General features: G+C 44.5%; 1 protein-coding gene across 4 annotated transcripts in view; it reads right to left on the bottom strand.

The window, feature by feature from the left end:
- Positions 1–1144: 1144 nt before the first annotated feature.
- Positions 1145–24615, bottom strand: part of POLQ (DNA polymerase theta) — a 77421-nt gene continuing 53950 nt past the window's right edge. For 3 of the 4 annotated variants that reach the window (XM_084801576.1, XM_084801577.1, XM_084801578.1), the window contains 12 exons: positions 23244–23484; positions 20725–20918; positions 18228–18365; positions 16960–17134; positions 13926–14052; positions 13271–13392; positions 9751–9935; positions 7558–7669; positions 5767–5891; positions 2755–2908; positions 2107–2222; positions 1145–1747 (listed from right to left, as the gene is read on the bottom strand). In XM_084801576.1, the coding sequence (XP_084657702.1) occupies positions 1634–1747; positions 2107–2222; positions 2755–2908; positions 5767–5891; positions 7558–7669; positions 9751–9935; positions 13271–13392; positions 13926–14052; positions 16960–17134; positions 18228–18365; positions 20725–20918; positions 23244–23484 (1803 nt within the window). In that variant the 3' untranslated portion in view covers positions 1145–1633. Of the gene's footprint in view, positions 1748–2106; positions 2223–2754; positions 2909–5766; positions 5892–7557; positions 7670–9750; positions 9936–13270; positions 13393–13925; positions 14053–16959; positions 17135–18227; positions 18366–20724; positions 20919–23243; positions 23485–24615 lie in introns of those variants that run through there. The other variant, XM_084801579.1, reaches the window with a different exon arrangement.

The raw sequence follows: 24615 nt of genomic DNA on the forward strand, positions 1-24615 counted from the left end.
TCTCTTTAACCCACTAATTAGTTAGCAAAAAGTTAACTCTGAGTTTGTGTGCTTACTTGGTTTGTTTGTTGTCAATTTAAGTTTTTATTGTATTGTGGTCAGATAGGATGCAATGACTTATTTCAGCCTACTGTATTTGTAAAGAAGACGTGTTTTGTGTTCCAGTATGTGGTCTTGTGTTAGAGAAGCTTCTGTAGGTTGCTGAGTATAGTTCAGCTTTCCAATCCTGGGTTGTCTTTGTCATTTTAATCAAACTTCTGTTTGTGTTTTTTTGAACATTTCTTAGGCATTTATTCTCTTAAGCTCATTCTCTTTGAGGTTGTTGACCTGTTCTTTTCCTAAGACTGGTGAGGTCATTCATATTTGTATTTTGTAATGAGGTCTGGTGATGTGGACTTTTTTATGTCTGTGCCTAATATGGACACAGTAGGCTGGGACAGAGCACAGGATGTGTGGGTTGAGCTTGAAGGCTGCCTTAGGTGGAATACAGTCAGGTGGACACCGTGGCTGTGCTGACACATGGGATGTACATGTTGGTCTCACCCTAAAATTTGGGGCACAGGTCTAGGGGTTGAGGAGGCTATGTGGAGGGGAGAATCAAGTTCACCAAGCTAAAGCCCACTAGGAAACTGAGAGTAATACAGCTTTTCTTCTTGAAAAAACACAGTATAGATGACTATGTATGTGTATATGTATATACATATACAATACCTCAAGGAATAAAGCATGGAGGAGCAGGAGTCAGGACTGAGAGTTTGAGGCCATCTTCTGCACCTCCCTCCCCATCCAACTGCATCTGATGGAGCAGGTATCTCTTCTCATCATGATTAACACATTATACAATCATCTAAGAGAATAAACATTTCTTTAAATGAGGGGCAAATGCTTCTGGAATTCTTAGAGCAAATAGATTTTTTTCTCATAAATTTATTTGAACAATATAAAAATTAATGTTTTGAGCCTGAGTATTCTCTCCACATCACACATACAGACAGGCACTGAGGGGCATTTTCCTGGCCTGGCCATGTTAGGTTCAACTGCAATCAGTGTCTAACATGACAGGGAACAGCTCATTTTAAGAGTATTCCAAATACTTTCATTGTAGGAACTGTGAAGAAAAGAGCAAGCAGCAACAGTTCACCATATCTTACTATCTTATAGAATTCTGATCTAAGATTTAAAAATTCTACTTCACAAGTACTTACTGTAGGAAAAAAACCCCACACTCTGCAAACTGTAGTGTACCTGAAGTGAGCACTGCCTGTGGCTCGTGGGGGTTACAGCGTGACAGGAATGAAAATGCCCCCGAGGCAGTGGCTCCTTGTCTTCATACTCTACAGAGTGGAGGCCAAAGTGCTAAGTGCAGTTTTCAAGCAAATATTCTGAGACTGTTTAACGCCTAATACATCATGAAAGGCAAATTCATAAGCACTCTTTGAGAGTGAGAATACCTAATAAACCTCCCCTCAAAATCGTCTAACACACAGGGAGGGACGAGCCCACTGCACAAGTGCCGGTTAAGTGCATCAGGACCTGAGAGCTGGTGTTCATGGAGCAGGGGAGGGTGCAGCCTCTGTGCTTTCTAAAGACTGCGTCTGCACCAGGCGGGTCTGCAGACCTGGGTCACTGCGCGTCAGACATCAAAGTCCCTCAGCTCTCCCCAGCTGGGGCCTATTTTCACTTTCACTTTCAGCTTCACAGAAAGTTTCATAGCACACTCCATTTCATTCTTGACAATCTGAGCTACCTACAGATAAAGAAAAGAGGTTAATAAACTCCGTCCCATCAAAGGATGTTTCCCAGCTGACCCACTGAGAAAGGGACAAAGCCGACTGCTGCTCTGCATCCAGTGGTGTTTAAGCACAACCGGACACGAGCCACGCATTCAGACTGCCCTGCACTGACAAGAAGTTCAGAACTTGCAAGACCTCAGACACATCTCTGCATCAAGACTTTCCGTATGAAACTGAGTGCTTAGCTTTTCTCCCTGTAGGGACTTGACATTGATGCAGCCTTTCAGTTCCAAATAGACCGTGCATGGCAAAAAGCTGGTGATTTTCACCCCCACCCTGATGCCTACAAAATGGATCGTGTCTGCAAAAATACCTGAACAACATCCTCTTCGGCCACTTCATACAAAAGCTCGTCATGAAGCTGAAGGATGAAGAACCCTCCTCTCATAGGACAAAACATCCCTTTAAGTTTTCTCTTTGGCAACAATCCTGCCCCAAGAAAAAAACAAAACTGATCAGGATGTCATCAAACTACAGGAAAGTGGGTTTGGTTTTGTTCTTAAGGAGTTGAGAAACTTGAAATTTTAACTAATATATTAAAATAAATAGGTCTTAGAACTATCAGGAAAATGCTGGCTGCTCCCCAGCAGGCAAACTCAAATCCCTGATAATTCCTTGAAGAAACAAGGAAGTAAACAGGACATGAAGAGCCTGCTCTAAATTTCTCCAACCTGTTTCCCATAAGTACCCTTCACCCTGAGCCGCAGGGGCTTGAGCACCACCCGAGGGAGCAGCCAGTTCACAAAGGCTTCCCTAGGGCCTTGCTGTGGTTAGGAACATCCTGTGGTGGAAGTGTGTTTCTATTCCTTGATATCATTAATAATTTCTAAGAGTATAAAGACATCTGGTACCAAAATATATGAGGATTCTTAGGAATAAAATATAAAGTGTGCCCTCCCCACAGCCACCATTAGGTGCAATCATTTTCACCATATAGGAAATGTCTCACTGACAGACAAACCTGCTCGGTCATTCTGCAGCATACTTTCCCGGTGACCGTGAGATTTGAATGTTGAATGGAAGGTCTCCAATTGCTTCTGAATGTTAACTGTGGCTATTTTGACTATATCAGCAGCTGACCCTTGGACTCGTGTGTTGATGGCCTGGCGTTCAGCCTAGAAAAGACAGTTAAAGGTACTTAAGGACAGGCGTCGACATGGCCTCACACATGCCCTCAGTACCCGCAGCTCAGTGGCATCTCTGCAGCCAGAAGTCTGGGCTGAGACATGACCCAGGACATCAGCAGGTAGGCTGCATCCTACAGATAACAACCCTCAGCCCTACTTTCTGGGCCATCCTCATGTGACGAGACTAAGCATGAGGTTGAATCGCAGTGGTTAAGCGTCTCCCACGTTCAGTCAGGACCCAAGCTGCGCTGCACTTAGAACACATCCAGGAGTTCAAACTCGGTTTATGCTAGAACAGCTACGCCACTGAGGTATGTTTACAGACTCCACTCTAAAGACTTATTCCTAAAATACTCCTAATTCTAAATAGACAAAGGAATATTCTTTGTGGTGCACGTTGGCTATTTCCCATGCCAGCAAGCCTGAAGCCCTCTGACAGGAACCAGAGATTTTCACAGGTGGCGGGAGCTAAGCATTAGCTGCCAGAAGACACACAGATCCCCAAGAACTAAGTCAGAATTTCCCTGACATAACTGCTCCTAGTATCATCTTAATGAGCAGAGGGAGCCTGGTTTAATGTCCAGGTGCAACCTGCTCATAAATACTTCTGGTGCCCAAAAATGTCTCCTGAAATGGCAAGAGGATCTCTTAAGGAAGGCCGTCGGTGTAACGGGAGAGCCCCTCTAAAGCTGCTATACCAGCTTCTAAAGTATGTTCAGCATCTGCTGAAGAGATGACCTGTTGACAAAGCCACTGTAAGCTCCTCAAAGTGACTGGATTTCAGAGTGCCACATACTCTGCCCCTTTGAAACCAGTAGGCTGCACAACTGTCACTGCTGCCTTTCTCAATCCTTATACACAGTTTATTTTCCTGACTGAGAACAACTTGAAGAATGAATTTATGTGGATTATTATTCCAGCTACAGCTTATCATCAAGGCAGGAACTCAAAACACGGTCAACATCAAAGAGAGAATAAAAGTATGGGCCTTTGCTCGCTTTCATCCATAGTTCAGGACCAACACCACCCCTGACTCCTGCCTAGGGAATGGTGACACCCTGGGTCTTATTACATCAACTTAACAATCAAGACAATCTCTACCATGCCCACAGACCAAGCTGATCCAGGCAAATTTTTAAAGGAAGAAACCAAGGGAAATAGTCCTGGAATTGGAAGTCACTCTTTTTCTTGGAATAACCAACAGATTCCATACTCAGCAACAAAAAGGTAGTGGAAAGCTGACAAGATCTAATAGGCGTTAGGGTCTGGGAGAAACCTATCTAGGATCAGGAACCAGGATCAGGAACCAACTAGTAGAACACGGCCTGGGAAATCACCAGGTTGCAGCACAAAGCCAGCACTCTAGGGAGACAGACACATATGAGGAGAAACAGTCTGGCCTACAGATACAAGAGGGAAAAGATGTGGTCCTTGTTCTTAAAAGACACAACTCTTGTGGGAAGGCTGGTAGAAAACAAAAACAAAACAAAAAGCACTGAAGCAGGTAAGATGGTGGTGGCTGAGGCACAAGGACAGGCAGCGGCACGGCAGCTTGCTAAGGAACAAGTCTGTAAGAATTAGTGCGGTGAATCAGTGTGACACTCTGGGAGATTCTGTTAGAAATGTACTTGTGGAAAAAGCAAGAGTGTGGAGGATTTGGGTCTAATCGCTGGAGGCCTCACTATCTCATCTCCTGGCCACACTGGCTTGGATTTGGGTTTGTGTTCATCACTCTCCAGAGGCCAATCGAGTTTGGGGTTGTATGTTACACTCTGCATGGTGATGGTGGGACTCTCACATTTAGACCTCCTCCCTGTGACTAGACAGCTGGGTGTACAGAAAGGATGCTTGCTTGCTTTCTTCCCTGGTTTAAGATTTAAGACCTATGTTTCCAAAAGGAACAATTACAGTGTCTAGTTGACTCCAAGATGATACACAGCCTGAAAAGTGACTGTGTATAGAGGCTAGACAGGGAAAACGTGACAAAAGCCAGTTGTTATTTAAGGCCCCAACACACTGTCCTGACAGCTTTGGGTGCCAGACACAAGGTGTACCCACCCAGACACAAGCTGTACAGTAGACACTGAGATGCAAGATTATGGAGAAATGACAGAACAAAGTACATTAACATTGGAGAATCTGGATTATAATAGAAGCTTAAATCTGCACATAACTGTAATACTTTCATGACTCTACAATTTTAATAATCAGTTAAGCAAATATCTTCATAGATTGGTATCGTTGTGTTATAGCAGCCTTGTTCATTTCTGAGTAGCCAAATAACTCCTAATAAAAAAGTAAAAGGAATAAGCAGAACTAAAGGGTACCCGAGTTTAAGGAGCATAGCAAACGTGTGTCATGTGACAGCAGGAAGTAGAGGGCAGGGAGTTTGGTGGTGCAGGTCTGTAGTCCCAACTACTCAGAAGACTGAGGCAGGAGCATCTGAACTTCCAGGTTTTCCTGTGCTCCAGTGAGTTCAAGGCCAGCCTACACAACTTAGGCTCTCTCTGAAAAATTTGGGGGGGGAAGGAGGACAAGCAGGGATGAAGATGGGAATATAGCTCAGCTTTAGCGTGCCTGCCCGCCATGACTGATGCCCAAAAGTGCAACCTCAGAGCTGGAAAAAAATGTTTATTTACAACTTGTCACCAAAGCTAATCCTTATCATGCTGAAGTACTAAGTGACCGTATATTTAAATTAACCTTTCCAGAACAGGCTCTTTATAAAACCAATGACCAACGTTATTTACTCAGAAAATCAAAGTATGTAATCTTACAAACATTACAGTCTTTGTTGAACAGTAAAAGTCACTGAAATGTTAAAACTCAGAGGAATTTCAACTTACATGAGCTTTGTGATAAGGATTGCTGTCTTTGATTCCTGGCAAGTATCGACGTCTTCCCAAAATGGTCTGAACAAATCCATCTCTTCTACAGTTCTTCACTGTGTCCCTCATGAAATGATTAATCCCTAAAAGAAAATACAGCAGCAGTAACGACCGCGTCCACCCTGTGTCCCCCCTGCCTCCTGGCTCCCCTCGTTCGTGTTCCGACTATGCAGAGCAGCCCTCGCTGGAGCCGGTCACACTGGGTCACCTGCGTTTAGCTACCGCCTAACCCCTGAAGGGCCTTACTTGTGGGTGTCATGTCCATGTGATCCTGAAAGTGGGGTTCCCAGAATCTCTTTCCCCCTCTCCACTTTTCCGTCATACTCCTGCTTCTTAAATGTCAACTCCAGGTTTGGGGGAGTTCACAGTCATCCCTGAAATGCCTCAGACGATGCGCACTCCCAAACCCACACACAGACACACGGCTTGCTCAACGTCAGTGGCATCTGAAACGTCCCTGGATCACCTCTTAGACACGCCGTGACTGTACTACAGCAACGTTATCACTTCTACTTATTTTGAACAAAGTCTTCTGTATTTGCAAAAATTAAGGCAATTTTTACTCAAATTTGAGGGGGAAAAATAAAAATCTAGAAACACAAGGGTGGTTAAAAAAAAAAAAGGCACTCAACAGCAACTCCTATCAAGCGTGACCTGCCTGCCTTCAACCATGGGAGGTGCCACGCTCTGGGGGGCTCAGCAGAGGATCAATCCTACTTCCAGATGCTCTCCCCTCTGCCTCCACATCAAGGGCAGAGATCCATCCACAAATGGAGTTTACTTGGAAGATCTGAGAAGGTGAAAGATAAACACATTCTGTCCTAATGGCTGCTCTCTAAAGTATGTTGGAAGGAACTTCAGCTCTAGTTCCGTGTTATTTCTAGAAGGCCCATGGCTGTCTCCAATAAGATGAGTTATCTACAAAGCACAGTAGCTATGACTTTACAATAGCAAGTGGTTAGTACCAGGATTCCTATCTAAAAGTGAGCACTACACGGGTTCAGAAAATGGCCACGGTTGCAGAGTCTTCGCTGAGAGACTCCTCATCCCAGAGCCTTTCATTTCTGCACTCTGCCTTTCTCCCTGACAGGGCTTTTGATACATGGCCAGTGGCTTTCTGAGTACTATGACTTCAGTTTGAAAAGAAAAAACAAAACAATACAAATCTCTCATCAGTACAGGCTATTTTCAAGGGATCACTGAATGGCCCCTCTTTCTTTTTTATTTACTTATTCTTCTCTCATATATTACATCCCAGCTATAGTTCCCCCCCATCTCCCCCCCACAATGTCCCTCCCCATGTTTTGTATTCGGCTGAATTAAAGAATATATGACTGCATACATCAGTCAAACTTCATTGATGTTTATGAAAACAGTGACTTTAACTGTATGTAAATTATATTTTAATAACCTTTTAAAAGAAGAGAAAATTAAAAGTATCCAAAGTACTCCATAACAGTCCCTCAGAGTTTCTTACACAGTTAATAAATGTATTGATGTCAATCTAAAGCTATCTAAACCCTAATTACAAGATGACGCCCACATTTTGGAGGTAAGCACAGACAAGTGCACCTGCCATTACATCTGACCCTGCCTTTGTTTAAACAGGCTGGTCTAAATGAATAATGACAGTAAGCTGCATGTCACTTGCCCTCAAAAATTCCTGCTAAAACTTCTGATTAATAAATATTTTAATACATTTCTGTAATGCTAAATTACAGCTACAAAATCCTGAGTTTGACTTCTTACCTGTGTATCTGGACTTGAAAGAGTCAATATAGCAAGCAGCATCGTTTTCTTTAATGCCCATCTGCTCTCCTAAAGACTTCGCTCCCATGCCATATATAATTCCATAGCAAATCTGAAAAGGAGACACTACAGTCAGTAAGTTGAAGGTCGGAACTATACAAGATGTAAATGAACCAAAGGAATGAATAGGTCAGATGGTGGGTCAGACCCAGCATGCATCTGTTCTGCGTTTGAGCGTTATTTTTTAATGTGACAATGTGAATGAATTTGAATGGGGGAGGGGAGCAGTCAATATAGAAGATTGATTTCCATTTGGTTTTTACCCACCAGCCATAGGGGCAGGTTTCAGTCCCCAGAGTATCTCAATGGTGTCTGCTCAGGAAATGCCCAGAAGCCAGTGAAGAAAGTTTGCAAATCTTCCTGTTCTTGTCCATGGGTAAGACAGGAACAAACAGTTTGAAAATAGGGGAAACTTGACTGTAAAGAAATATCTTCAACTCACAGCTGCCTAAAGTCTTACAGCCCACAAACGCGAAATTAACCTGGGTTAAGTATCAACAAAACCTTGGAAGTAAATATTAAAGCGGTGGAGGAAATGAGCTACTTAAGTCATGGCAGGTCCTGTGTGGAGTCATGTGTGGTCTGGCCAGAACCACCTGACCTCTTCATAGCCAGAAGGGGAAGTGTTTACATCATGAGGCTGCTGCAATAAAAAGTGATGGCTTGTGGGTACTCAGGAAACTGATACAAAGCAAGCTTCACATGGATGTTGTACAATATTAAAAAAACAACTTGCTTATCAGATAAAATGCTTATCAGAATTCTGAAACCTTCGAATGTGACACACTAAAGGGATCTCGTCCTCCTTTCTTAACTATTTTGTGGAGTTTTTTGCTTTTGAGATAGGATTTCACTATATAGATCTGGCTGGCCTGGCTTGCTATGCAGACCAAACTGACCTTGAACTCAGCACAACCACACCACACCAACACTCCCAGCTCTGCCCTGGGACATGAAAGTGTGTGTCACCACATCTGACCAAGAGCTTTTTTACTTTAAGCCTCCATTTATTCTTCCTTTTGCCTTTTAACCTACTTTGTTGTGGTTCCTGGCATACTCTGCACGTCTGCTTTAGCTTGTGTGGGTTAGTATAGTCTAAGATCTCAGCAAGACCTGGGGATAGATCACTCACTGCATGTTGAGCACAACAACTGCTGCTCTAGCATGCTCACTGTTGCGGCAGGCGAGCACTGACGTACAGACAGCATCACCCCGGACAGCTGAGGATTCAGAAGTCAGATGTCCTGACTCCACCATTAAAACTAAGTGTAAACAAACCTTCAACATGCGTCTCTTCCTCCTCTCTCTAAACCAGAGGTATAAATGACACTGTCTAAGGAGCTGGGCATGAGGCTTAATCTTAGGAACATTTTATCTATATTACCAGGGGTTTGACTGTTGCTAACTGCAGGTTCAGGAGAGGAGAAGAGCTGGCATTGTGAACAGTGGGGACAGACGTGGCACTGAGCTGCACTGGTGAGAGGAAGTGTTTTACGCCAGCTAAGTCCAAGACGCCAGTGAACCCAGAGCATCTAACTTCCCACAGGGTGTGTGGTTAGAAAGTGTTGGTATGAATCCAGCCGGGAGATGGGAACATGCTTTTGCCTAGTCTGTGACTAACAGTGACCCACTGTAAAAGTGCAGGAGCAGCTGCTGAACAGCTCACAGCTCCATCATCATTGCAATCCAACTCTGTTTTCAAAAGCACTGTGGCGTGATGCTGTAAGAAACTATAAACATGAAAACACGGACCTTTCTGCCAAGATACTTACTGGCTAGAGATTTAAAACACACATTCTTCCTCATGTGTCACAGCTGCCTCCACTGTCCCTGCCACTTGCAGGTAAGCATCTACTGAGTACCACATAGCATAACGAGCCACAGTGTAGACTTAAACATACAGTGCTTTCATGGGACTAACTGCTCACAGACCTGAGTTTAATCTGGTTCGTTCTACTGTGTCTGGGGGATGGGGGACCCTACGATGAATACAAGACAGACTAGACTCCAGTGAATGTAACTTGAAAGATCCAGACAGAAGTCATTCCTCAACAGAAGTTACTGAACAGCTTAAATGCCGTGAGCATTTAATTAATTCCTTTCATTTATATGAAGCTCGCCCACTGAGTTCACCTGCTTTGCTTGTTGCCTCAGCTCATCGCCAACAGAATCAGGCTCAATCATCTTCCACTCAGCGGCGATGCTCCTGAACACATCTGCCCCGCTGTTTAAGACTTGGATGAGTCGACAGTCGCGAGCTAAGTGAGCCAGGATCCTCAGTTCCAGCTGAGAGTAGTCAGCAGCCAGTATTACCCCACCTGAAAGGCACACCTACTTTAAAAGGCAGCACAGCTCCACAGAGCAGCCAGCAAGGGACAGAAATGTAGTTAACAACTTTAAGGCCTTGTGTTCAAAAGTTGGAGTCTTATTTCAAGTACAACACAGTTTGTTTCTGGGCATGCTCGTGTTTCTAAGTTTTCATTCGTATGCAGGATATACCAGGCCACCCCTGATATGGTCCCGTGACAGTGGATGCCTTGCTCAGCGCTTCCACTGCACCAAGCACACAATCTACATGCTTCTCTCAGCACACAATCTCCATTGCTGTTCCTGTTCCTCAGAGTAAGAGGCTTATATTTGCCTTTGTTATACAGAAAATGTTATACACAATAGGTTTACAGAAAACATTTTATAGAATAAACCTTTAAGAAATGGCTGTTGATGACAAGGACTCAAGTGGGCTCACAGAGACCAGGGAGCCATGTCTGCCCTAAGTCCTCTGCATATATGCTGTGGTTGTAAAGCTTGGTATTCTTGTGGGATTCCTAACAGTGGGGTGGTGGTGTCTCTGACTCTTCTGCCTGCCTTTACTACTCTTTTTCTCTCACTAGATTGCCTCACCCAGCCTTGATGGGAGAATACGGGCCTGGTCTTAACTTGCTATGCTCTGTTTGGTTGATATCCCTAGGAGGCCTGCTCTCTTCTGAGAGGAGGTGGAGCAGAGTGTGTGTGTTGGGGGGGGGAGGGGGGAATAGGTCTGGGAAGAGGGGAGGTGGGGGGGAGAGGACAATGAGGGGAAACTGCAGTCAGGATGTAATACATAAGAGAATAAATAAAAAGAAAAATAAATAAATATACTCAATCTCTTTTTTTTTTTAAAGAAAGAAATGGGTGTTGAACAAATAAGTAACAGATAAACTGGTGTTCAATAAGTGTGGTTCAGTTCAATAACAACAAAGCTATTCGTTGAAAAAAACCAAGCTAGCTGTAGGAGAAGAGAACTAAGGAAGTAAGACAAGCTTCTTATGGGTTACAAATAATCTGATAAGATGTGAAAGGCAGAAGCAACTATTATGATCAAAGTAGGAAAGATATCTTAACTGCTAGCACAGAGGACAAGTGGTTGCAAAATCAGACTTTCTAAGTAAGTTTACTGAAATAATAAAGACAGAAAAACCTCAACTATAAGAACACTGACTCTCACTCCTACTAAGAGGACTGGAAATTAAACCTATAGCCAGAAATACATTTTCCTCACTTGAAATTGCAGCATCCAGAAGTCTACACCACACACTCAGGCAAGTGTGCAAGAGACACTAGGGAGCAAGGTGAGCAACTGTGAAGCTTCCGAATGCTAGCACTTCCAGAAAGCCTGCAGGGGGCGGTGCTCCCTCTGATCCGAGGAAACTGACCCTAGAACTTGGCCCTATCAGGCAGGCAGAACTGGTAAGAATTTGGAAAGGAACCATGCATAACATGAGAACACACAGCAGAACACACACAGCAATCCCTTTGCAGCTAATGTGGGTTGTAAACATGTCTATCCTCAAAGTGATGAACCTGCTTGGGAGAATCAAGTAATTTTTAAAAATTGTTTTTTCAGATACCAGAAGTTAAAAAATACACACATACACATACACATACACATATGTTAACTAGCCAACCAAAGACTGGCCCTACTTGATACCCACCCCATGGGAAGAGAACCAATCCCTGACACTATTAACATTACTCTGCTATGCTTATAGACAGGAGCCTAGCATAGCTCCTCTGAGTGGCTTCACCCAACAGATGATGGAAACAGATGCAGAGACCCACAGCCAAACATTAGACAGAGCTCGAGAAGTCCTGTGGAAGAGCTGGGGGAAGGACCGAGCGATCTGAGGGGTCAAGAACTCCACAAGAAGACCTACAGGGTCAACTGACCTGGGTCCATAGGGGCTCAGAGACTGAAGCACCAACCGAAGAGCTTGCATGGGCTGGCCCTAGGTCCCCTGCAGCAGATGCACAGCTTGGTCCCCATGTGGGGACCCTCTCTGACTCTGAGGCCTGCTTTAGATATCATTCCCTTCCCCTAACTGGGCTGCCTTGTCTGGTCTCAGTGGGAGAGGCTGTACCTAGTCCTGCGACAACTTAATGTGCCAGGATAGGTCGGTACCCATGAGGGGCTGCCCCCTTTTCTGAGGAGAAAAGAGGGGAGAATGGGGGAAAGAGTTGTGAGGTGGGAGACTGGGAGGAGGGGGGCTGCAATCAGAATGTAAAATGAATAAATAATAAAGGTTTAAATAAAGATATAGTTGGGCGTGGTGACGCATGCCTTTAATCCAGCCTCCAGCATTTGTGGAGGCAGAGGCAGGCGATATCTGTGAATTCCAAGCCAGCATGGCCTACAAAGGGAGTCCAGGACAGCCAAGGCTAAACAGAGAAACCCTGTCTCAAAAAAAACAATAATAATAATAATAATAATAATAATAATAATAATAAAAAAAGATTTTTTAAAACCAATTTCAGCATGTGAGTCTACTTTTAAGTGTAGATTTTGTGAATTCTAAACACAGATCAAGCACTCAGATACTGCGGCTGGGATTCCTCCAGTGCTCTGGGGAGCCTCTGCTCTGGATGCCTGCTGCACCCACGTGCTCCCCACTCCCTGCCCTAACAAAGGCCTCTGTGCACTGCAGGATCTGGTGATAATTCTCAAACACTGAACTTGGGATGTCTGTACAATGTGACCACTAGGAAACTTTGGATCAGAGCATGCGTCACATCCCTATGGAGCATGCTCTGTCCTCTATAGCTCAAGGAGAGAGGCAGGGGCCATGGAACTCCCACTGGGAAGTCCCCTTAGGCTCCCAGGGTTAGACTGAACTTCCTAGGCTGATCTTTCATACTTAACAAGCAAAGCTGTCAGGAAAGTTCCCCCCTCAGACTGAGTCCATCAAGGAAGTTCCCTGTAGAACTTAAAACAGTTCCATTTACCTGGACTACCACTGGCAAAAGATGAGGAGAAAATGGGCACAGTAATCAAGGGGTAATTGAGGAGTTGGTGTTTTGATGACAAACAGGCACGACTTAGGCTGCAGTTGGACTGCCAATAGGAAGCAGGCAGACAAGAGTAGGAAGCAGGGAACACAGGGGCTCACAATCCTGCTGCTCCGAGTCACTGGAGCAAAGTGAGGAAAGAGGATCGACCAGCAGTGAAGCCCCACGGAGAAGCAGGCAAATGAGGACGGACAGAATCAACCATGTGCATCAGCACACAGCATCCGGCACAGTAAAGATGGAGGGCATAACGCACACCTATGAATCCTACTCACGGTTCAGGACTTCCCAGTGCCTTTGAACAACCCATAGTAGCAGGCGCTCCCCTTACCTGGGAAAGGCACAAAAGCGTGGCGCATGCTCACTGAAAATGGTACCCCTCTGTCCGAGGCCTTCTCCTCCATCAGTGTCCCGTGTCCAGGGTACAGGCCACGAACCTTCTTATTTTGTCCTCTGTAGTACAAATAAATCACAGCTAAGAAATGACAAATCTCAGATACATGAAAGGTCTGGTTTCCAGTAAAAGTATTATTTCCATTTAAGAAACTCAAATGACCTAACCTAAAACACACTTTAAAGTTTAAGATATTAGACCTCTGTTAGCAAACACTCAGTAAAACACAAAGCCACGTCTGTGATCGCCTCCCCATTTACCTCCACAAATCTCTAACCAGACCCAAGGTAAACAATTTAGCTCTTCATTTAATCAAGTACACGTGGCGGGAGGGGACACTGCTGGCATGGCTAGCCCCTACACTTGCACATCTGACAAAGCACACAGTGGCAGTGGTGTTAACTCTAGTGATGCTGGTGCGCCATCTTCACCATCGGCCAGCGTCATCCATCATAGAATTTGAAATGGAAAAATGTCTAGAGCCAAAGTGGGTGTCTAAAATAGAAACTTAACCATACGCATTGTTTATATAGTAGGGTCTTTTCGAGCCATCACACTCATAAAAGGACGATCTCAATACAGTGAAGTCTACCTGGTCCCGGGAAGCAGGCCTCTGCCGGGGGCTTGAGAAGGCGGGCTTTCCCTTACTAGTGTTGGCATTTTAATCTCAAAATCTCTTGGCACATTCTGGATATTAGGCTCTGTAAAGCTTATCCGTCCTACAAAATCAAGAAGGAAAAAACATTAGAAAAATAAACCTGACAATCAACCAGTTGACACTTTTTGTACCTCAGAATGGTATCTTTTGAGTCCAGCTGGGGCTGGCAGGATGCCTCAGATGGCACGTGCTTCCCAGCCTGACAACCCGAGGAGGCTCTTCAGAACCCACACAGTAAGAGAAGACAACTGACTCCCACAAATTGTCCACTGACTACAAATGTGACATGAGGCATAAGCATGCATAATGCATGCACTCTCTCACGCGCACACACAAACACACAACTAATAAACGTAATAAATATATTTTAAAGCATGCTTGACAATGCTAGGCTGGGGTTAAACTTTTCGATGCTTTCATATGACTAACAGGGATATCCTTCTGAAAGTATCAGCTACAATGCCATTAAGCCAGTTCTCTAAAAACAATGCACTGACAGGAACAACCTGGTAGAGTGGGCTCCTCCTACCACAGAACAAAGCAAGGCAGCAGGACACACCGCATCTCCTCGGGACATGGCCGCTAACGCCTGGTAGCTGGGATGGGGGCACAGGACAGAACACCTGGCACAGAGCAGCCAGACACTGACAAGGAGGACTGGGACCAAGAGAGCGATGTACTCAGTGGGAGGCAGCTGTGGGCCACGCGCTCAGACCTCAGCCCAGCACCAGCCAATAGCAGCACTCAGGGCGGGAAACTAGAGTCAGATAGTGTCAATTTTCTAGTTGGTATAAACTACTTTAAAAATAGATTCTGCGGGGCTGGAGAGATGGCTCAGAGGTTAAGAGCACTGACTGCTCCTCCAGAGGTCCTGAGTTCAATTCCCAGCACCCACAGAGTGGCTCACAACCATCTGTAATGTGATCTGATGCTTTCTTCTGGTCTGCAGGTGTTCATGCAGCCAGAGCACTGTATCCATAATAAATAAATATTTTTTAAAAAATAGATTCTACAAAGCCTGTATAAACCCTTGTGTTTCTTATAAAGCCTTTATTTCTTCCATAGCATTTTGCATTTCTGAATCTATTTGAAGCATATGAGCATTTTTTCCCCTCAAGACACCTCTCTGGGGAACGGTTACCGCCAACTCTTGCTTTATGATACATTCTCCATGGAAACAGGCTGTCTAGTAGTCACTACAGATAATTTCACCTCCTTCTAATGAATAAACAGTTTAAATGGATTGGACATTATTTTCCTAAATAAACTCCTCATTTGAGAACCTTATTATTTAGCTTGTAGCACAAAATAAGTGTTTAATTCGTGGTAGCTTTAACATAATTTTCATTTGATGGCTCGTGCCAGGTTACCAAGCAACACAGAGCAAGAGGCGGCGCAGCCTTCCCTCCTCGGCACACTGCCTGGCTGCAGTGGCTGAGTTAGTGTGCTAATACTGTGGCCAACAAGAAGAAGGTAAAAAATAAATCACAGAGCGTGAGTTTACGTTACTGAAAATAAATTCTAATCATGAGACAACTTTGTCATGCCCAGCTAAACTTCTATATTACTGATTATTATAGCAATGATAAAGGCTCATTGAATCCTGTATTTTTAAAGTCAATAAGACAAACAGAACTGATGATAGGTACCAAATAAATACCAAACTCTAAAGTTGATTTTGTTTTGGCACCATGTGATCATATGAATGATAAATGTCCCTACAGACTCAAGTGTTTGAACACTTGGTCCCCAGGTGGTGGTGCTGTTCAGTGAGGTCTTGGAACCTTTAGGAGGTGCAGCCTTGCTGGAGAAAGCACATCACTAGGGCAGCCTTTGAGGGTTTACAGCCCTGCCCCGCTTCCGGCTTGCTCCCTGTTTCCTGCGTGCAGATGAACTATGCTTTCTGTGTGTTCTGTTCCTGCAGCCATCCAGGCCTTCCCTGACATGGTGGGCTCTGTCCCATCAAAACTAAGCCTCTTCGTCCTTCAGTTGCAATGGGTCACGCTATGTTTCCACAGCCACAAAGAAATGACTAATATATACCAAGTGGTTCATTTAGTTCCTAATATTAACAGATGTTCAAAAGTGAAACTTGAATATCAACAAGGCCAAAAATGGCTAGGAAGAGCCAAGACATGAGCTTCTTAGGACAAAGGAAATGAGGTTATTCAGAAAAAGAACTATAGTCAACTACAAGATAGCAGCTCCCAACAGTGTCTGTACTCTATGAACAACACAGCAGGGAGCGGGACATCCCTTTATTAAGAGAGCTCTTAGACCCTCATCTGCAGCAGGCCTTGTCTCAACTCATAGCACGGGAGCCCTCATTTCTGCTGTTAGACTCCACTCCGTTACCACTGATGCAAATGCCCCTTCCATGGATGTGTTAAAAGTGCCCTTCTTCCCATGGGCATCATGGTTGGCAAGTAAATGCCTAGAAAAGAAGTACCTTTTCATTTTGTATCTCACTATCCCAAGAAGCCCAAGTGACATCAGAAAACTATACAACTTTCTTTCCTATATCTGTAAAGCAATGCAGCTGACATACCAATGTCCCTGGGCCTACAGAGACTCAGCTAGAAAAGAAAGGTTTAATGAAGTCAGCAGAGAACACCAAGTCAAATATAGACTCAATACGGAATCCTGCGCCAGCGCTGCCGTGAAAATAGCACTCTTTCAACCCTCTCCAGCTGTGCTCGCTCGTGTCGGTGTGGCGTCTGTGTGTGGAGGCAGTGAGGGCTTCTCTGGCATCTGTGTGTACAGTGAGAGCTTCTGTGGCGTCTGACTGTGTGTGGAGGCAGTGAGGGCTTCTGTGGCGTCTGACTGTGTGGAGGCAGTGAGGGCTTCTGAGCACACTGGACCTTCACAGAGACACGAATTTGAGTCCCTGGGCCATCACAAGCAAATACTACATAGCAAAGCCATCTTTCCTAGCTAGACACTTCGTTCCTTATACTTTCCTCCTCACCCGTAGCCGTGTGTGACTGTGATACAGGGTAGATCCTTTCCATTCTGAGAAAAGGGTTCAGGCGCTTTTCCCGCTGCAGGGGGAAGACCACTTTGGTAATAGCATTACTGATTCTTCTCCATTCCAGTATCAGGCCTGGTAAGGGATGCAAGGCCTTTAGTTTATTTAAAACGTCCTAGAAAGAAGTATAACAAGGTAAGGCTGGAATCTTGTCCAAAGTCAGTAGCAAATCAGAATGTCTCTTAGATAAATAGCAACAGCTCAAAATGTAGTCAGATAAATCCTATATCCACTACTCTGAATCATTGTCTGAGTGTTTTTAAAAGTCACAATAATGATAGATCAGTAAGTACAGTTTACAAGATGGCAATATGGAAATGCTGAGCACTATCAGTTTATAGCTACGTTTAAAAGACAAAAATCAATGGAAGCTCAGTTTCATGAAGCTCCTGCCTCCCCACACGCCAGGAGTTATAGCATCTCTTTTCTTTGTACTTTTCCTCCTCCATGTGCCAGTGATTAGAGGCATCCTAGCAGCCTTCCTCCTTGCACTGATACAGGGCTTCCCAGCAAAAACATCAGGAGGCATTTATTTAAAAGCAGATGTTTCTAGGACACAGTCCTTAATGAACAGAAACTAAGGAGTCAAAAGGACCAGCCAGACTAACAAAGAGTTGTGCCAGGAAACAGAGCCATGGACACTTTCCAGGCAGGCAAATCTCTCATAATAATGTTGGGGTCAAAATCTCACAGAAGTGCAACTGGACAGCTCTCCGCAAGCAACGTGGCTACATTTTCTAGCCCCATTTCCCATTGGAACATCAGTACACCAAGCCCCTCTTTTCTTCTCTCTAATTAATGCAGGGCCCACAGAAGATCACTGGCAAAATTCCTTTGAAAATAGTGGATTAAGAGTCTTCAAACAAATACATGGTTTTTTTTCTTTCTGGTATAACACTTTCTGTGTTCATATAAGTATACAATCATATTCTACTAAAAACCCAAGCATAATTTCTGCAGATGTGAGTTCACAAACATCCACACTGTTTAGTAAGCACAGAGCTGCTGACTCCGACGACAGCCTGACCCCATGCTGCAGTGTCCCCACAGGTCACTGAAGGATTCTGAACCACCAACCAACCTGCTTGCCTGACCCTGGATAAATTAATGTGATGCACTATGGTGGCTTTGGATGTCATCAACATTTTTTCATGACACCAAAAATCTAAAAGTGGCTCAGACCCTGCCCTGTGAATGCCCCAAAGCACCTTACTGGTGCTGAGCCGTCTTCCCAGCCGTAGTTTGTGGTCACTCTCATTCCCTCTTCTGGTAGAACCCAAGGTTTTTTTGCTGCCTTGCATTTTCATTTCTCCATTTGGGGGTAGCTTTAGTTCCAAAAATAAAACCTGCAAAAAGTAATACTTCTTCAGTCAAGAATCAGATTACAAGTGCTGTCATTCAGTGGCTACCTACGCTGAGGGCGCTGGAGAACACATGCTCTGGGGTTGGCATGAGGTGGGAAGGGTGTCCCTGTGGTGAACAGCAGCAGGGATCACGCCCCTCACCGTACCTGGGAAGGGAGCTCTGAGGAGACCTTTACAAGAACATAGGCATATATGTGCCATGCCAAGTACAGGCAGCTAAGCTACTACCTCCGTGGCTACTACATTTAGCCCCCACAGTGACAACCAGGACAGCCACCTGATCACCAGAACACTGGCCATAGAAGTCCCTAGACATAAAAGTGAGAGTAGGTGGTTAATCCAATGTGGCAATAGTGAAGGCTATTGAGTGGCCACACAGGTAAGAATCCATGTAACTCAAATTAGAGAGGCTTAAAGTTAGGTGATTCAAAAGCACACTCACTATACTTCCTCACTGTACTCCTTGGATAGCTTTTAATGAACTACTTTCACAGTAATAATTCAAAAAATGGAAATAATTTACATACATACAAGAACTTTTTTCTACATGTTGGCTGAGGAGTAGAAAAATGATATCCCTATACTTTCCCAGTAACGATAAAAACTAAGCTATGTTCCAGTTCACAAGTGTAGCAGCAGCTAGAATCTAAGACATGACAGGAATTGAGGCTTACACTCAAAACTGTTACACAAATATGAATACATGTGTGCATATGGATTACAGTTGCCACATATAGCAACTAATATTACAGGAATACATGGCTAAATTCTAGCTGCATTATACTAAAATTGAGGATTTTTTCTGAAATTTAAGATTTAATGGTAGCCTATATTTTATAAGAAACCCCCATAGGTAAATGAATTACATGACCAGAACAAGAATCAGATTAATAAATAGGCATAATGTGGAGCATTATCAGCACTCACACACAAGTCTAGAAGAGAGAAGCAATCAGTTAGATATCACAAAGATCTTGCTATCTATTTATACGCTATTTATACATTTAAGTTTCTCTCTTTGGTGAGACTTTCATATCCAATGACCTCACCTTACTTTAAACACAGGCCGAGGAGGAGCCAGTGCGTTAGGAGTCCACTCTCGCATGAAGTTTAGTATACTGAATGGTTGATAAACGCCCACTCAGGAAGCCAGGGAGACACAGGCAGGGACCCCACATGACCTAATATTCATCTGGTTTGGTTCCATGAATCACGAAGCCATATTTGCTTCATGCCTCTTGTGCTGAAACCCACATATTCTGTTTCTGACAAGTGCCCTGTAGCACTTTATACACAGGCACCTGTGTTGACAGATCGAGGCTTCTGGGCTAGAGAATTCAGAAACACACCCCACTCTCCTACAAGAATGTCCTGAAAGCACTACTGAATCCAATACAGATAAAACACAGGCTTCAGGAAAACAAAGGTTCTTGTGCTCTTTAAAATACAAACCTCTTTAGCTTAATGGGGCATCTGTATTAGGATTGATATTTATCGCTCATTCATCATCCATGTGATAGTCACTGAGTATATTTTACGTCATTGCCACAGCCTTAGGAGGCATTTTTAGCCACAACTCTCACTTCACTGGTAAAGAAACAGAGACTGCGATCCAAGGTCATGCCGATGGGTAATGAGTGGGGGAGGCAGAGCTCAAACCCAGAAGTCAGGCTCTACAGCCTATATGATCTTTACTAAGTGTTACATTACTGGACTGCATACAGGAAATACAGGACAGCTGGTGCTCTCCAGGGTATGAACACCAGCTGGGGAGAGGCGGGAGCCAACTCCAACTACCCTCTGCGGGGAAAGAATATAGTGAGAGGAGAAAATACAAAGAATACCAACCTATAAAAATGAAACAGGAGTAACTTTGTCAACATTTCAGCAATCTTAAATTATGGTTAAAAAAAAAGAAAGGCCACAAAAAAATTCCTTTTTTATTTACATCTCAGAAGAATATCTAATTTCTCTCTGAAGATAGATGCTGGAGCAAAGAAGGGGTAAGCCCTTATGACTGAACTAGCATCATAGAGCCACACTGTACTGTTGTGCACTGCCACCACCAACCACAGAGCAGTGGCTGCTCAGAGAGTGAGTGCTTCCTCAGACGCCAGCAGATCTCCTGCTGCAACACCCAGGCCCCTTTACATCCTTCCTATCTCAGACAGACAGACGCAGCCTGCTGTCTGGTACCTCAACACCGTTCCCAATGGCTCTGCTTAGCTGTTTCATCTGACTAAGTGTTGGTATTTAGCATCCGTGTGGCTTCAGCAAGATGAGCTGTGACACTTGCCCTTTGAACTCTAAAAGCTCCCCCAGCATATCTGCAATACACTACCTGTGCGATGTCATCTGCACTTGTAAAGGAGAAGCAGTGGCCAGCTAGCTGGTAGGCCTGAGTCTCGATGGCATCCAGCTTGGCTTGCATAATATGCTTCTGACTCTCGCATTCCGCAGTACTAAAGCCGATCCCATTTAGTTCTAGCAAAGCCAGGCAGTACTGAGAGGGCATCTCCACTTTGCGGAAAATGTCTGAAAGGGAAAACAGAAAAGGAGACGGCAAGTCATAACCTGAGTCATCAGTCCATCAGCATTGCTGAAGCCATGCAGAACTGGTGCAAGACACTCCACAGCAGCCACCCAAGCTGTTGTGCAGGTCCCCAAACCAATGGAAGGTAGCAAAGGGTAGGCCACTTAAGCACTAGATGCTACGCAGGTCTGTGCAAGACCAGAAAAGCTAGTGCTCCTGTGGGCAGCCTGGACTAGAAGAGACATTCCTTCTTAGACTTAGACAACATTTATGTTCAAATCACTCCGAAAGGACATACCTAATACACAAAGGAAACAAGACTATTCCATCCCAGGCACCGTAAGACACAGTCCCCTATTAATATTTACGCTAACATAAAGCAGCTCTCATGGGGAAGGCCAGCTGTCAGAAAACACCTAACCAAGCGCAGGAGGGGGAGGAGAGGAGGGAACCTGGAGGGCAGTAAAATAAACAAGCATATCTTGAAATAACTTTCTTTTTTTCAGATTTAGTTTTTATTTATTTTTCAGTATATGCATGTGTCTGTATGTGGGTACCTGCAGGTATGTGCAGGGACTGCAAGTGCTGGATCCCCTAGAGCTAGAGTTACAGGTTCCCGAGTGAGCTGACGTGGGTGCTGGGAATTGAACCCAGCCTCTCTGCAAGAGCAGCAAGCACTCTTAACCTCACAGTCACCTCTCTAGCCCCCCAGTCATTTCTAAACAAACTTTAATAGCTTCCCCCATACCTTCCAGAATCTTCCCACTTATGAGTGCACTTCAGTTCTATAGGTCCTATGACAGGGGGAGTGTTAACAGTATAAAACACATTTGATACTCCCGATCGCTGGTTTTTAAGCTATGTAGGAAAGGAATAAGGCACTTTTAGGGTACATCTATATGATCAAAGCTAAAAATAATGGACTTAGAGTCTTCTTGTACTTATCTTTGTTTTTTCACAGATAATAAATTGCCTCTAAGTCTGGAATAGTGCTCTCTGAGAGTAAAAGTCTAAACTCTTGAGCACACATGAAGAAAGCACACTGCAGGTCTGCAGACAAGATTTCACTATCAGTTCCTTATGAACCTCAGTCTGGCCTCAAAACCCAGACTTTTGGACCTCCAACTTCCAAGGGTTTGGGATTACAGCAAATGCCTTCATGCCCAGTTAATAATTCAAATAGTTAGTAAATGCCTAAAAAGTTACAGATCAAGATTCTAGCCTATCTTCAGAAGTCAGCGGCCATGCTAGGCTCTCCAGAATACCTGAGGCAGGGTGTTCAGAGACACAGGAAAGGATCTGTAGTCCAGTATCGCTAAGTACAAACGCAGGAGCACTCCTATAGCATGGAGGACAGTCTCCCTTTTCCTTAGTCAGCCTACACTGGCTTAAAGAGGCTGAGGTTGAAACACAAAGGCTCCTTGATACGCAGGAGCTGCTGATGGACATGACCCCAGCAGGACATCCATCCTCCATGAGCACAGTAGCCAGTGTGGACGTGTGTCTGTAGCCCTCCCAGTGGTGCTGGAGAACAGAAGGCTTTGTGCTGGAGGTAAAATAGTCACAAGCACACCCTGGGTCAGGTGGCCTTGCAGAATCTTCCCAAGAAGCAGACACGACAACGACATTCACTAGCTTGGCATAGGGTCCTGTCTGGTAAGTGAGGCAGCCCAACTCATGCCTTAGAAGTGCAGCACATCGCTCTGGTTCTGGTTACTTCATGGTACAATGTCCTCATAATGAAGACACCCCTGTTTCCCTCGCCATCTTTATTAGATAGCATCTGTTAAACTTTCTCACGTCAAGAGTTCTCTCCTGGCCAGCAGACTTCCCAACAAGTCCACAGTGTCTTGAGAGAAAAGGAGAATCACATGACTTTCTTTTGCTAAAGAAACTATTAACAGCTCAAAAAAGAAAATGGTTCCACTTTTAAATTCTATGAAAGGTTGGTATATGAGTAAAATCATTCTATAAAATTCAAATATATTAACTGTCACAACTGAATATAATGCCACTAAATCAAATCATTGTAATAAGACCAAAGGTCAGCAAAAGATGGTTGAACGAGCTTTGATGCAACCATGGCTGCACTAGTGGTCCCTGTCAGACTGAAGACCTGTGGTAGCGACCATGCAGTCTGCAAGTCAAAAGTATTTATGACCTGGCCTTTTACAGGGGGAAGAAAAAAAAAAGCTGTTGACTTCTTTGGTAGGTGGTCCAGAGGACTTGCGTAGAATGTGTAATTTCCCACCTGTGGTCATGGAGTGGCTCCCTGTGTGTACGCACTACCCTCCTGTGACACAGCAGCCCGCCCGCTCTGCTTTTACCTAGAAGCTTTTCCTTCTGCAATGAAGACTTGAGTTGGCTCATGGAGTTGAAGGTCAGAATGGCCTCCACAGACGCTCGGTACCGCCCAGAGTGCTCGGTGTCCACGTTCAGCCCCATGCCCTGAATTCCTTGGCCTGCCTCCATTCCTTCTAGAAGCGGGAGCTCTTGGGGGAGAAAACTGGTCACTATGCTATGAAGAGTTGGCTCCTTAGAGTCTGGGTCGAGCAGCCAGCATGCCACCTAAACAAGACAGAAATCAGAAGGTTTTCTTCATTTTTTTCAAAGCCAGTTTCTGCATTTCTACACTTAAGGGGGTGGACAGAATTCATATAACTGAAGGCATTTCCACTTAGCATTCATTTAGTGGTCCTTCCCTGCCTGCAGTGTTCTAGCTGGCCTGGTTCTGAGGCAGGTTTGGGACCCAACTACCTCTCAAGCTAAACAACAACAGGTCTAGGAATGAAGGTCAAGACTTCTCTACTCTTACTGATCCAAATTAAGCTACTACAATACAGGTATGCCTCAATGGTTTTAGATTTACTTAGCTTTTTGTCTGTTTCTTTTTCAAGACAGGATTTCTCTGTGTAGCCCTGGCTGTCCTAGAACTCACTCTGTAGACCAGGCTGCCCCAGAACTCAGAGATCCACCCACCTCTACCTCCGAGTGCTGGGATTGAAGGTGTGCACCTTTACAACCCGTCCTACCCAGCTCTTCAACATCAGCCGTGAGGCATAATGTTTCCCATTACAAGTTAGTTTCCAGGGGCTGGAAGAGAATTGAGTTGGTACAGTGCTTGCTGGGCAGACATGAGGACCAGAGTTCAGTCTCCAGAATGCACATAAAAAGCTGAGAATGGTATAGTACTTGCAACCCCAGGACTGGGGAGTTACAGACAGGCAAACATCTGAGGCCTGACGGTCAGCCAGCCTAACTAGATGGCAAGGCATAGGTCTTGGAGAGTGACACTATGTGAGATTGACCTCTGACCTTCACATGCACAGGCACCACATACACACAAAAAGTTAGCATCCAGCATGTCAGAAAGCCTTTCCTCCAAAATGGAGGCCTCTCACCAGAACAACTGGTCATTTGATTACTATTTTTAGCTTCCATGTGAGACTAAGTAGCCTGTAGTTCCTAATATTAGTCTAACAAATCATGAACTGGATTTACAATAAGCAAATCTAATCTCTACATCCTTAAATTGTGATGACTCAGTTCTTCTTTTAAGAATGAAGTTTTGAGCAAGACATAGTGCCTGACAGCAGCTGTCCTAGTACCTGGAGGCTGAGGCAGAAGAATGCTGTGGACATGAGGCCAGGATGGACTATATGGTGAGTTAGCCTAAACTACAGAGTAGAATCCTACCCA

This window comes from Acomys minous (assembly GCF_964271855.1).
Source record: "Acomys minous genome assembly, chromosome: 11".
Classification (NCBI taxonomy): Eukaryota; Metazoa; Chordata; class Mammalia; order Rodentia; family Muridae; genus Acomys; species Acomys minous.